Source organism: Talpa occidentalis, unplaced genomic scaffold (assembly GCF_014898055.3).
Source record: "Talpa occidentalis isolate TD23 unplaced genomic scaffold, MPIMG_talOcc4v2.1 talOcc4.18, whole genome shotgun sequence".
Taxonomy (NCBI): Eukaryota; Metazoa; Chordata; class Mammalia; order Eulipotyphla; family Talpidae; genus Talpa; species Talpa occidentalis.
In genome coordinates, this window is record NW_023601851.1 from 16,958,505 (window position 1) to 16,973,747 (window position 15,243).

A 15,243-nucleotide genomic window follows, 5' to 3' on the forward strand; every position below is an offset into this window, starting at 1 on the left:
TCAGTTAGTAATAACAACTAGAAACTTTCAACCCATGCATTTATTTATATTTTTATTAGAACAATGGCAAAGCGTCCAACCACGAATGAGTCTCATAACACAAGTAGTAGTAAAGATGAGCTCCACTAATCAGCCTGCAATGCATATTGAGGAGTGTTACAAAACTTATCATACTGTACAAAATTATAAACAATAAAATATTGTTTTTTTTTTTGCAAATATACATTCCTCGATGTCACCCAATTCATATAAGTCCAATATCATTATAATATGTTACTTGGTTCCAAAATTATACTAAATAATACGAGGGTCTGTAAATGCACGTTTCCGCCGCAAAGTAGAATCGGGTAGCTGGTATCCAATGTCCAGAATGGTTCAGAGTGCAAAGGGTTAAAAGTCAAACTATTCTTTGTCTTCTAGCCTGGCTACATTACCAAGACGAACATGTTCTTCCCGAGCAGTTCTGCTTCTCCAGAGAAAGAGAACCTCACAGCCCAAGACCGGCCATCCACCTCGGTCTTATGGGTACACTCCCTTTCATCCAGGGGATGAACTTAGGGGTGGGTGCGACCAAGGGAGATGACACAGACCTGCAAGTAGCACACACCTCTTGTCCCCATATCCGAAGGATAAGCGCCCCACACAAGAATGGACCCATAGCCTCCCTGCTCCGTAAGTCTCAGACCATGAAGCTGTCCACAGCCACTGCAGCAAGAGCTCCATCCCCAGCCAGGGAGCTGAACCACAGGGCGCAGAACCTCTCCTTTCTCCCCACAGATCCCCTCAGCAGTGGATTTCAATGGATCTGCCTGTTCTGCTCCCCACTCGTCTCTGGGGATTGCTCCCCTGCCCTGGTCCACAACCTGTCCCTGGAGATCAAGGCTCCTGTAGTGTCCTCACCATTGGAGCGTGGACAGTGTCTCTGGGCTGTGCTGATGCTGTGCGTCCTGACCCTGGGATGCGGCTGAGCTGGGCAAGGTCCCCATGGAGCACGGTGGAGGCCTCTCCTGGGCCTCCGCTGACAGCATCACCACCCACCTGGGCCGCCCACCCATCCACAGAGGCCTCACCCGCCACACCCCTGGATGCCCCAACACACCTGTAGGGGGACGTGACACAAGTCCCCTGAACCCCTTACCTTCAGAGCAGAGAGTGACCCTTGCTGCAACAGCCGACATGGGTCACATCACAGCAACAGACACTTCCAGGGAATGTGGCACTAGCAGAGGAGCGTTGTCTTAGCAAACCCTGCAGGCCTCTTTGGACCAGGTCTGAGGTGAAGGCTGAGGGGCCCGATGCCATCTTTAATGGGCGCTCAAGGACACCTTGGAGCCTGCAGCATTGTAGAAAGCGGCCTGCGGCCTAGGGGTGAAAACTTCAGCGACCTCCCATGGCGCGTTAATGAATACGGGCCGTGGCACCGGCACTCCAGGTGGAGTTTGAAGGGACCAATGCACCTCCCCATGAATCAGGGAAGATGTTCTCAGGGGACAGACACCCCGTCAGTCACCGACCTGGAAACACAGGACGGGGCTCTGGCCGTAGAGATGTTCCTGACGGAGGAATCTGCGTAGAGGGCGCGGGCAGGGAGGAGCAGGCGCCCAAGTCCCAAATCCATGATCAGAGAAACAATCCCCGCCTGACGGGCCCCGAGCCCAGCCCTGTGGAGAGGACGCCGCAGAGCCGACACAGGGCACGACTGCAAATCCACAGACCGAGGCTATGTGTGGACATGCAGGCAAATAACGGGGGCAAACTCAGTGGGCCTCGGAGACTCGGGAGAGACCTCAGGCCAAGCCCCTCAGCAAGAGACACGCCGCAGAAACCCCCATGACCAGTACCCGCTCCCTGCCCACCACAGCCATGGGAGCCCCTGCTTCTTGGCCCCAGCGGACAACCCTCGGGACCGTTCTGCTCAGGGAGCTTTCTTGTCCTTACTCCTGTGAGTAAATCTCTGGCTCTTCTGGAACTCTGGGCTCCACTTGGAAGTACTTTCGCACCAAAGACAAGAAATGAGTAAGAGCACACCCGAGGCCTCAGACTCCGGGCCTGCTGCACAAACTCTCCGCTCGGCATCACCAAGGAGCCAAAGAAACACACCAGAAGGTGCCCGGGGCCCCTGAGGGGGGAGTGGTAGCGAGAGTGACATCAAGAACTTCCTCAGCCACCACATTCCACACCGAGCACTCACCCCAAGCTATGAACTGACTCTGACAAAGACCACATTCAGGGCACGGCCAGCAACGGTGGAAGGGATTATGTTCTGAACAAAGAGTGAAGGAAAAAGATCTGGATTACATCATCACCTCCAGGAGGAATACAGGGGAACAAAGAAAGGGTCAGGGGAAAAAGACAAAACTAGCAGGCAGATGACAGAGCTGAGACGCCAGCAGGGGATGGGGCAGAAGAGGGGCCAGGAGGGGAGGAGGAGCACCAGGGCCTGGGGTGAGGGGTCAAAGGGGCAGTGCAGACAGGACATTTGCAAGAATTATACAGAAGGGGAGCAATCCAATATTGCACAAAGATGAACAATAATTTAATAAAAAAAATTAACAGGCAAGAATCCTTTCCTTTAAAAAATTTCAGGGGCCTCAGTAGGCACAGGGGTGAAGTCTCACCACTATGAAGCTGTTCTCAGTACTGCAGACATGAGTTCGATCCCTGGCCAGGGAGGTGACCCACGGGCACAGTAGACCTCTCCTGTGTCCCCACTGCCCCCCTCAGCAGTGGATTTCAGTAGATCCGCCTGTTATGCACCCCACTCTCTCCGTGGAGAATCCTCTCACCCCCTCATACCTCTGGCTTGCACCCCAGATCTTGTATGCAGAATTAATCTTCCAACAAAATTCCCTTAGTTTGTAGAACTGGGGTATAGACCAGAGGTTAGGGGGTGATAGGATTCACAAGATACTGAGTGTGGTGACAAACAGGCAGAACCAATGAAATACCTGGCTAATGGGAGCAGCGGGTGACACAGGAAAGGCCTGTTGTGGCCATATGTGGGGCGGCTCCCTAGCTGGGGCTGAAACCCTGGCCAGAGTAGGCAATAGCTGGGGCTGAAACCAAGACCACCAGGGAGGCCCTGAAAAACCTTCATCATGAAAGATAGGTAAAGACATCTGCAGACCTCAACCTATAGCCAATAGCACACAGTTCAACGTTTCCTTCTAGAGGAGGACATTTTTGTGGTGAGAAATTCCAGCATTGGGGGCACCATAGAGACTTACAGTACTGGACAGAACGTGACGACTAAGTTAGAAAACCCAGAGAGATCACTTACCCACGCAACATGCAGTGTGCCATGTAGAAAGACAGCTGCTGTGGACAGGCATAGCATCACACAGGAACTTAAGAGGATACTAGAGGCAACAGCAACAGGAACAGCAACATCATCAAGCATGAACTTGGGAGAACAGAGTGAACCAGGTAACTCCACGCAATTAGGATTGAAACTGTATGTCAGTTCCCATTGCTCTCAGCTGCATGATGTTGTTTGAACTCCTAAGTCTAAATATTTTTTAAAAGATTTTTATTCATTCAAGCATACAAGAACCAGGGTACAGGCCAGATGTGTGGGAGGGTGAGAGGATGCACTAGAGACAGAGCGGGGAACAGAACAGGCAGACTGACCAAAATACACTGCTGAAATACACACAGCGGCCCAGACAGGAGAGGTCTGCCGCACCATGGGGCTGCTCCTGGCCAGCCAGGGAATCAAACTCCCACCGCAAAGGCCACGGACAGCTTCACAGTGCTGCGCTCAACCATCTGCACCACCAGGGGAGGCCTGCCTGTCCACTCTTGACATTCACAGCATTTCCATCCAGTGTGGAGTTTGTCATGCGTAGTGAGGGCTGACTTCCTGAAAAGTATTCCCACTCTTCACAATCATAGGGATTTTGTCCAGTGACATCTCTGATGTCCAGTGAGAGCTTGCTTACTGGAAAAAGTTTCCCACACTTTTGACACTCATAAGGCTTCTCTCCACTGTGACTTCTCTGATGTTTACTGAGGGATGATTTCTGGCAGAAAGCCTTCCACATTCTTGACACTCATAGGATTTCTCTCCACTATGAATTCTCTGATGTGTAATGAGGTATGGCTTACTAGAACAAGCTTTCCCACACCCTACACAATCAAAGGGTTTCTCTCCAGAGTGACTTCTCTGATGTCTAATGAGATGTGTCTTATGGGAAAAAGCTTTCCCACACCCTTCACAATCCTAGGGTTTCTCTCCAGTGTGAATTCTCTGATGTTTATTGAGGGATGATTTCCACTGGAAAGTCTTCCTACACTCTTGACATTCATAAGGCTTCTCTCCAGTATGAACTTCCTACACTTTTGACATTCATAAAACTTCTCTCCAGTGTGACTTCTCCGAAGTTGACTGAGGGATGATTTCCATTGGAAAGTCTTACTACACTCTTGACATTCATAAGGCTTCTCTCCACTGTGAATTCTCTGATGCACACTGAGGTAACACTTACTGGAAAAAGCTTTCCCACACCCTTCACATTCATAGGGTTTCTCTCCAGTTTGACTTCTCTGATGTCTAATAAGGTGTGACTTACAGGAAAAAGCTTTCCCACACTCTTCACAATAATAGAGTTTCTCTCCAGTATGACTTCTCTGATGTATACTGAGGGATGATTTCCAGAGGAAAGTCTTCCTACACTCTTGACATTCATAAGGCTTCTCTCCACTGTGAATTCTCTGATGCTCACTGAGGTAACACTTACTGGAAAAAGCTTTCCCACACCCTTCACATTCATAACATTTCTCTCCAGTGTGCATTCTCTGATGTCTAATAAGGTGTGCCTTACTAGAAAAAGCTTTCCCACACCCTTCACAATCATAGCGTTTCTCACCAGTGTGACCACTCTGATGTTCAGTGAGAGATGATTTCCGGTGGAAAGTCTTCCTGTACCCTAGACATTCATAAGACTTCATTCCAGTGTGACTTCTCTGATGGTGACTGAGGGATGATTTCCAGTGTAAAGTCTTCCTACACTCTTGACATTCGTAAAGCTTCTCTCCAGTGTGAATTCTCTGATGCTCAGTAAGGTGAGACTTCCTGGAAAAAGCTTTCCCACACCCTTCACATTCATAGCATTTCTCTCCAGTGTGAGTCCTCTCATGTAGAACAAGAACTGACTTACGGGAGAACACTTTCCTGCACGCCTGACATTCATAGGGTTTCTTCCTTGTATGAGTTCTCTGATGGACACTAAAAGCAGATTTCCACCTGAAAGTTTCCTTATGCAGCTGACACGGGTAGCGCTTCACTCCCGTTTGAGACTGTGGATGTAAAGTGAGGGCAGTCTTCCATGAGTAAGTTTTCACATAATCGTTAGAGCCAAACAGCTTCACTGCAGTGAGATTTCTCTGGTATCCCCTCTGTAAGGAAATCTCAGCGGTGCCCCCACACTCATCAGGTTGATTGTCTGCTTGTGTTTTCTGATGTTCAGTCAGAACAGAGGTTTTAGAGGCCACTTCACCATATCTCTTATATCCCAAATTATTCTGTCCTAACTGGGTACTCTCACGCGGATAGGTGTGAAATGTGTTGCTGAGACTGGCCCCACTTTCAAAACATTCCTGCTGCTCGTGTTCAACATACCTAGGAAGATTCAAATGCACTGGAGTCATCTCCGCAGCTCTCCCCTTTTCATTACAACTGCAGCGAGTCTGTCCTCCTTGGGTTCTGTCTCGGACAACGAAAGGTACCTCATCACGGGTGTCCCTGCAATCATTGCATTTACGGACAATCCCTTCCAGAAGGGCTCCTCCAGGTGTGAATACTGTTTCTTCACTCACGACTTTTCCTTGTTCACGAAATTCAAAAGGCTGTTGAAAGTTCTGAATCACCTGGTGACTAAGGTGCTCAGGATACTTGATGGGTTCTCTCATTTTACTAAAGACCTCCTCGTTCTCTCCAGCATGCCCTTCATGAGGCTCACCAGGAATCATCATGGTCCTATGTATAGAAAAGTTCTCAGACATCATTGCTGAATTGTTTTCATTTTTGATACTATGGTTCAAACAATGAATTGAGTACAAATTGCTTTTTTCCATTAAGTCAGTTCTCTCGTTGGATGGTATTTTGCTGCTGGTGGTAAGAACTTGCCACACATGTCTGACCTGATTTGCAGGGCTGTCCTGAGTCAGGTGATCCACAGTATGGACATCTAAAGTGAGATAAAAATGACCATGTCTCTAAAAAGTAAGCATTCTGAGTGAATACTACTAAGCGGCACGAAAGTTCCTATATTACAACATAATTTACAGGTATTGATTTTCTGATTCATGCTTTTTGCCCGTAGTAAATTATGGGAGAATAGATTTTTTGGTATTTTTTACTGTGGCATAGGGGATCTGGGGTGTAGGCCAGAGGTGCAGGCGTGGGGGTGCTGTAGGGGAGCGTGCTGTAAGGGAGTGTGTTGACCAGAACAGGCGGACTGACTGAAATACACTGTTGAGGGGAGAAGCGGGTGAGACAGGAGAGATTTGCTGTGCCAAAGTCGGTGAACTCCTTCACTGTGGATCAAACTCAGGCCATAATAGTGAGAGCTAAGAGACTTAATCCCTAGGCCCAGATTTTCTAATGCCAAACCAGGATAACAAAGCAGTAAATCTAATTTCACAATGGTTTTATAAAATCATAAATATTTGGTAAATATAGTCTTTTAACTAGAGTTGTCAATTTCAACCAGAAGCATTTCACCCAACATAAATCCTACACACTTTCTTTCTTAGACTGACCCTGTGCAGTTCTTGAGGGTACTTTATGAATAACCAAGTCCTGCAGAGGCCATGGCTTTCCCAGAAACCTGTGGACTGAGAGAACCAGTCATTGCCCAGGTACTTTAAGCAAGAGGCCTGCTGAGACACAAGGACTCTGCTTCTCCATTTCCTTAGTTCTTCTTTCGACCCCGGCCCGGGCCACGGTCACCTGCAGAGGTTCTCAGAGGCATGTGCTTCCCTCCACGGAAGAGACCAGTCAGTTCATATTTAAATATCATATCACATAAGGCTCAGAATCCTAATACATGCAGCAAACTCCGCCTCATCATTGTGTCCCACGTTCCTGCTAAGCGATAGGAAAAAAGTTCTGCATCCATCCTGTGTTATCAGCATTAAAGTCTTTTCTCACATCCTTCTGAGAGCAACAGCCTGGTGTTCTCAACGCACTCCCTGGAACCTGTGTTTCTGCATTGTTCATAGCAGCTCCAGTTTTTATGTCGTGTGTGACTCTCAGCTACATCACACAGTCATCGATTCCTTTACCTTCCTCCAAATGATTCCCATGAGAAGGTGGAATTGCACAGGTCACACTGTTCCCCAAGGTATGAGCCCCCAACCTGAAACTCTTGGTGCCATGGCTTTAGAAACCATCACCTCAGGTTCCCCCACCCATGTCACAGAACATCCCTTTCAACGCTGAACAATTCTGGTTCTCCTCAGCCTCACAATTACTATGAGGGCGGTCACAAGGCTTGCCCTGAAACACTACTCATGTTCTAAATAACTCTCCAGTCAACGCCTCTCTATCCCTTTTGAGTTAGTCACCTGCTCAGTGACATCTCCAATAGCAATACATAGCCTCTATCCCAGACTGCAGAGGGAACTATAGATATGACATGTCAGTGCAACCCATTCACCTCACCTGAGCTCTGAAAGAATTAATCTCTATAATGATGCGTATGGAACACACGCAAAAACAACATCCTCCACTTTGTTTCACTCATGCTGGTCAAACATCCTCTGTGGCTTTACCTCTCTATTAATAAATGTATTTATTACAGATTCTTTCCTCAGAGCATATAACTTCAGAATGTAAAGATCACTTCTGTGAGTACTGTTGCTCTCCCCTCAGAAAATTTACCACTGGCTAAACTTCCCATAAACAAACGGAACGAATAAAAACATTCCTCAACAGTACCTAAAGAAAATAGTCTATGAGAATACACTAAGAGAGAAAACAGAGAAATGTGATTACTGCAGAATAATCCCCACAGTATCAGGGACTGCATACTGGTTTAAGGACATAGACAACCATCATTAAAAGAGCAGTATGAAATTCACAACAGATTAATATTTGGAAACTGAATAAAGAATCAGTTTGATATATGCAGACACACTCTCCAAGGTTACTGGAAAAGCACTGGAAACAGCTGGCCTGGCAGCACTGCCTGACCTGAGAGGTCCTAGTTTGGGGGATTGTCCACAGTCCACAGCTGTAATCCCTGCTCTGACCTGATGCTCTCCTCAGGATTGGTAACACAGTGCCCTGTGATGAGAAACAGTGTTGGTCTTCAATCAAGTTCAACTTCAGTCTTTGAAAACTAACAAATGCAGTGTGAAGAGCTGTGCAAAAGAGGCCAATCTGAATCTTTGCAAATGAAAACCGAAACACCCACAATGTACACTGCCTGCCATGTTCAACCTCACCAACACTCAGTTTCATAAGCAAGTGCACACTTATCGGTGCAGAAGACAGCATTGCACTAGTGTTACACTGGAGCTTCCTCACCTAGGGACACCAGGTGATTACAGGTCTCTAGCATCACATCCCGGTACAGGGTCCTCTGAGCTTCACTCAGGTACCACCACTCCTGCCACGTGAAGTTCACAGCCACATCTTCAAATGACACCATCCCTTCTGAGGGAATATTTCTCATCTCAGGGCCTGCAGCCTGGGTCAGACAGAGCAAGTGCAAACACATCTTATTTTGTGGGTCTTCGGTCCTGTATAGAATTCACAGTTGAAAGAGCCTCGCCTCTACATTCACCCCTTTGGTCCTACAAGTAGAACTATAACTTACCTTATATATTTGGAAGTGTCTATGATTCTAAGAATAAAAGGATGAATAAAATTGGCTCCTTGAGGAGCTGATAGCCTAGCTGGCAGGTGTGACAGACATACACCCGGCATCATGTGCTAAAGGAGCTTCATAACAAATGAAAAGCATGTGCAACTTTGTGCCAATATTTTACTCCTCTGACCTCAAAGCCTGGTATCTCCAACTCACAGTAAACAAAAACTGAACCCGAAACCAGGATGTTCAAGCAATGAGGTGGGAAAAAGCAAAGGTAAGAGATGTTCAACTACAAGCAAGTATAAACCAGAGATGCACTATGGGGTGTGGAGGGATTAGGGTTAAAATAAGGGGGTGGGATGTATGGGGACTATAACCAAGATGAAAATGCATAACTTGTGCAGAAATAAAAAAATGATGTAAAATACATATAAAATAAAATTTTAAGGAAAGATGTTCAGCTGACAGAGTCAGAAGAAGACAGAACAAGTCATCACTTCTAAAATGGAAGGACAAAGGGACGAGAACTTGGTAATAACTTGGTGGCTGAGGTACGAGGAATGTTTTCCTAATATGCTGTCCGCATGACGGGCTGGTAGACGCTGGAATTCCACACGCAACTGAACATGTGTCTGATAGATCAGGAAGTCTAAGCTGAAAACAGAAATTTGGGAATCAGGGCCTCCCTGGTGGCACAAGAGTTTAAGTCTCAGCACTATGAAGGTATCAGCAGCTGCTGCAGCACGAATTCGATCCCCAACCAGGGAGATATCCACAAGGCACAGCAGACATCTCCTGTCTCCCCACTGCTCCCCTCAGCAGTGTATTTCAGTCAGTCTGCCTGTTCTGTTCCCCGCTCTGTCTCTGGTGAATCCTCTCACCCCCTGCACCTGTGGCCTACACCCGAGCGTTTATATGCATACATAAAATAAATATTAAAGAAAAGAAAGAATTTGGGAATCTCCAGGATATTATTGACAGTTTTAATCACCGTAGGGGAGAAATGGTGACCAGAACAAAAGGTATCAAAGGAAGAGGAAAAACAACTGAAGAGATAAATATTTCTTTTGGAGAAAGAAAAAAACAGATCATAGCAATGAAAGAGTTTTGAAAAATAAGATACACGGTATAAGAAAACAAACATCTTAAGAAATCCGTAAATTTATTCCATCATTTCCTTTCCTGTGTAATAAATCCTGTGCACCTCCACATACATACAGAATAGGAACCCATTAAAATAAATTTCCATTTGTATTAGCTAAAAAAGGATTCAGAGGATTTTTCCTCAACACAAAACAAGTCCTTGACAGCCACAGGCGACATCAACATTCCCTGTGAGAGAAGACTAACAAAGATGCTCAGTGTCCCCTATTCACTATGGGTTTGGGTGACGCTACGTAACAACAACAACAACAAAAAGACAACATACATAAAAATGGTCATAACTAGTTATAATTCATTCTTGGAAAACTAATGAAAGCCACAGTAAAGCGACTCTGGAAAGGAAAACCCAGTTAGCAGACTATAACACACACCCGTGTTCACACACACAGAGAGCTCCTGTACGCTGCCAGTGAAATGACAAAACAGTAAGCAATGCATGTAGCGGAACCAAGGGCAGAAACTCGCTGGAATAAAGAAACCCGGAGGGTAAACAATGAATTAAACAAATGCAAAGACACAACAGCATCCAGGACATGATGAGCCTGCTGCACTGACAGCAACTCTCTCAAGGTAACCCGGCACATCCCAGTTCTACGAAAACAAAAGTGCATTTATTTACAGGCTCATTGATTAAAACACTAATACGAGAAATAAAACAACAGCAGAGAGAAGGTGGATGGCTCATTTCTGTGCACAGAAACTCACAGGGACCTCCCAGCAGGAGTGGGCTCAGGATGCCATAGAAGGACCATATGACAAAATGGGACAATACAATCCCCTCGTGCTTTCGACCCTGGTCAAAATGGAAATGTGCAGCCATGAGTAAAGGACTGGAATACACAGCTCTGCAAATCACATACCCAAGCAGGTCCTAACACATGAACATTCTCAATACGATCAGTCACGAAGGAAAATGAATCAGAAGTACAAGAGATGAGATTTTACATCCGCTGGGATCACAATGATTTAAAAAGAAAAAAAGAACAAGTACTGGCAAAAATTGGGACCTGGCTCCCTTGCGCACTGTTGGGGCAAACATAAATGATGCAGCCAGGAGGGAAGACAGGAAGGTGATTCTCGGGAAAAGGGACTCAGAATGACAGGAGGACCCACCCCACCCCGGGGTGTTCACCAATAGCAGGGACAGCTGGGACGGGCAGAGACGTTTGCTCACCTACGGTCACTGCACCTCCAGTCATACAGCCCAAAGCAAAATCAACCCAAGCCCCAGGTGATGGATTAATGGATAAATAAGACTGGAAAATACACATAAGAGATTATTAATGAGCCTCACAATGGAACTAAACAATGACACACACTACAATATGAATGCACTCCTGTACGATACCTATGAAATGACAAAACAGTTAACAATGCAATAAAATAAGAGAAAACAGGGTGTAATAAGACTCCATTCATACAGGTCTGAGTTGTCAAACTCTTGAAAATAGAAAGTAAATGGGGGACACAGGGCTGAGGGACAGAGCAGTTGGGAGGGAGAGTTTAATGAGTACAGTATTTTATCACTGGGAAATGAAAAAATCTGGAAGGTGGTGAAGGCTGTATAACACTGGCAGATACTAAAAGCTAAAGAACACCACATGCAATAACAGCGAAAGGAGACTTTTATTTTACATTTAAATAAAGGGTCAGGGGCTTTCCTGGTGGCTCAAGGTAAAGACACTACCTATGGAGCTGTCCCGCAGCCACAGCAGCACGAGTTCAATCCCCAGCCAGAGAGCTACCCACATGGCGTGGCAGACCTCTCCTGACTCGCCCACTGCTCCCCTCAGCAGTGTATTTCAATAGATTTGCCTGTTCTTGCTCCCCACTCTGTCTCTGGTGAATCCTCCCCCCTCCCACACCTCTGGCCCATACCCCAGTTTTTGTATGCATAAATAAGTTCATCTTTTGTTGCACCTCCCCCTACAGTGACCTTTAGGGCTAAGCCACGGTCCCTAGGTCCGGCTGGGCAAGGAACCAGAGCGCAGGGAGAACAGCAAAACCCCTGAAGACATAGTTAAGACGGAAGCCTGTTGAAAGATAACGACCACCAGGAGCCACTACAGGAATGCTGTCCACACGGAAACTTCTCACCTTCTCAAGGCCCACAGACTTTATTCTAATACAACTGTCTCCCTAAAATATTTTCTCTTTCTCTGTCTAAAAAAGTCACTGGTTTGCTGATGAAAAAAGAACATACAAAATCTAATAACTAGGCTAATTCAAATGAAACGTTACTAAACTCTGTGTATTAATAGAACTGTTAGCTTAATAATTTCTCTGTTGTATGTTTAGCCTTGTTAGTATTAATCTTAATGATAAAAATATTACATTGTGAAAAGTAAAATTCACCCGTGCTAATTAATAGCAATTTAGTGGTGGTGAGTAGTTTAAACAAAAAGTAATCACATAAAATAGAAAGAAAAATTAATAGCCTAACTACTTAGGAATGCGCTTGGGTCCAAATGTAAATCACTGCCCTGTCAATGATAAGCTAAACCTATAAGCAAGCTGATTTCTTCACTGATGTTCGCCATTCCTATGTCTTTAGAAAACATATATATACTGTTCTCCAACTCAAAGAAAATTACACTCAGATTTACACTCTTTTGAAGTGTGTCTGTTTGTCATTTCTTTCGCCGACGCCCTGACCACCCTACACGCTTCTCTCAATCCTGAGATGGTCTCATCGTTCACTGCTGTGCTAGTCCGTGGCAGGTGGCACCCGAACGTGGGGCCCAACGTTTCATTTCATTGAGTCTTCCACCCAAAAAGAGGTGAGTAACGAAGAGATCGTGTTGGGTAAGCTATCTCCCTCCTTGTGTGTGAGTGTGAATGTGATTCCTTAAAATACCCTCTTTCAAACAGTCAGGGGTAGGATCCTCACTGGAGCGTCTGGAGCTCGCTGATAAAGGGTGGTCAGTTTGAGATAGTGAGAAGTTTTCTAAGTATGAATGCTCATGGTGCTGCATGTGTGTGAGAGTGTATGATTACGGCTCCATGGTCTCGTAGCTACGGAGTCTGAGTGGGCTGCACCCGCAATTCCCGTGGAGGAACGTCATACGGCATAACGGTCATCTGCTCTTCGAGTAGCCTGGTCCGGGATTTGTACGGACAGACCTTAGCTAAGACGCCTCCACATGTTCCCGCAAGGGACACGGGCTGGACAGCACAGTTGAAAGAAATCTCTGCTGAGTGAACAAAAGCACCACAAGACCATGGTCAATTACAGACCCAAAACAGAGATCTTTTTCTATCTATATTAAAAAATATGATTGAAAAAAAATGATTGAAAAACGAGGTAAAGTAAATAAGAAAGCTCTACTGCAACTTTATGAATTTATATTACGGGTATGCCCGTGGTTTCCAGAAGAAGACAGTCTATCACTGGAAACTTGGAAAAAAAGTAGGAAAGAAATAAAAGAATTTTATATCCTTCATGGGCCATCCCAAGTCCCAACAAGGCTCTGTCCTTGTGGGTACAAATTTAGAGATTTGTTGGTTGATGACACTGAGACAGAATTGTGGGACAATCAACAAGAGGTTCAAGAAGATCCAAAAATAAAAACCTAGAATAACGCCACTATTCACTCAAGCCTCTGCTCCTGTATTAAAGGAATCCCTTCCCAGTCAGAGGATGAGCTTAGTGATCATGAATATACTGAAATGCTAGATAATTTAACTTTCAAAAATAATAAACCCTCCCGCCAACCACTAACTTTTTCCAGTTGTTACCAAATCTAAAATTGCATTACATAATAATCCTAACCATATCAAGGCCCATCGAGGGCCGCTAGGTGGCATTCTAGGATCAGCAAGAGAGCCAGTAAGACGGGAGACTTTTCATTTACTTTTCCCATTGCTGGACCTCCCACCTTGACTCGCGCTGATGACGATGGCCCTGCATGGGAGGCCATCCCTATAAAAACTCTAAAAGAATTACAGTTAGCTGTTCAGATAACAGGACATAACTCCCCTTATACTTATCAAATTATTGACATGTTATCAGCCACTTGGATGACCCCTTATGACTGGCATAATCTTGCCAAGGCTGTTCTTCCTTTGGAATGTATGTATTATTTCGCATGGAATATGAGGACCAAGTACATGCCTTCCTTAAGAAGCATGATAATGAGGTCAAGGCTGAAAAATTTCCCTTTCTATGTTCATGGGAACAGACATATATGCTGAGGTACGCAGACAAGCTGCCCTTCCAAAAGATGTCCTAGTTGAAATTAATAAACTAGCAGTTGCCTCATGGAAAATCTTCCTTCACCTGAGTACAAACCCACTAATCTCACTGATATACACAAATGCCAGGATGAAATGTACCAGGATTTTGTGGCTAGATTAGAAACTGCTCTGGATAAGTTTCTTCCATCCTCCGGAGCACGAGATTTGTTTTGTTTAAACAACTTGCATGGAAAAATGTTAATTCCCTCTGTAAAGAACTAATTAGACCTATTAAAAAAAAAAAAAACAGAAACTGGTATGCTTCAAGATTACATTAAAGTTTGCTTAAATGCTTCCCCCGTGACACTAGATCAAGGGTCTGAATTAGAAAAAAAAATAACTCAAAAACTTACGGCTGTCTGTATCCCTAAATAACATCAAAGAGGACTCAGCTGACAGTCCCGTATCAACAGAACAACAATTACCTAAACAGATAGGTCATTTTTTGCCTGGCTGGAGGCAAAATGAAAGATGCAAAACAAAAGGTAAAAGAAAAAATAGCCTGCAGCATTAGAGAAAGTAATCTGGATTCTTGGAATAGTGAAATTGTTTTTCAAAAGCCAAAAGTTCATTCTAGAGCCAATACTGACCTCTTTGCAGAGGCACTGGCTCCCAATTATGAGACCATTCCAAAATCCAGCCCAAATTTCCAGCCCGGTCTTGGCTAAAATTGTTAAGAGATAAATATAAAAACTCAATAACAAGTAAGAGATAATGTGACATGATCTTAAATAAAAGAAAAAATGCTCCAATCTTTTCCTGTTAATTATTTGGGGAAGAGGCTAGGTTCCCCTGGTGGAGTTTTGCCAATTGTTTTCTTTTAAAATAAAAAAATAAATAAATAAATAAATAAATAAATAAATAAATAAGGCATTTATAAATAAAGTATTCAAAGTTAATTCACAATCGTTAAAGTTATAAAAAATGGTTAAACATGAGTGTATGAGACTATATGACTATAATATAAATAAAAGGTTTTTTATTGAAACAGTATAAACCCACTGCAGTGGGCTGGTGGGAGCTG

General features: G+C 44.8%; 1 protein-coding gene across 1 annotated transcript; it reads right to left on the reverse strand.

The window, feature by feature from the left end:
* Nucleotides 1-4,043: 4,043 nt before the first annotated feature.
* LOC129146180 (zinc finger protein 883-like) lies at nt 4,044-6,322 on the reverse strand. Its single transcript, XM_054697710.1, has one exon. The coding sequence runs from the start codon at nt 6,073-6,075 to the stop codon at nt 4,129-4,131; it is 1,947 nt and encodes a 648-aa protein (XP_054553685.1). The 5' UTR covers nt 6,076-6,322; the 3' UTR covers nt 4,044-4,128.
* Nucleotides 6,323-15,243: the final 8,921 nt, after the last annotated feature.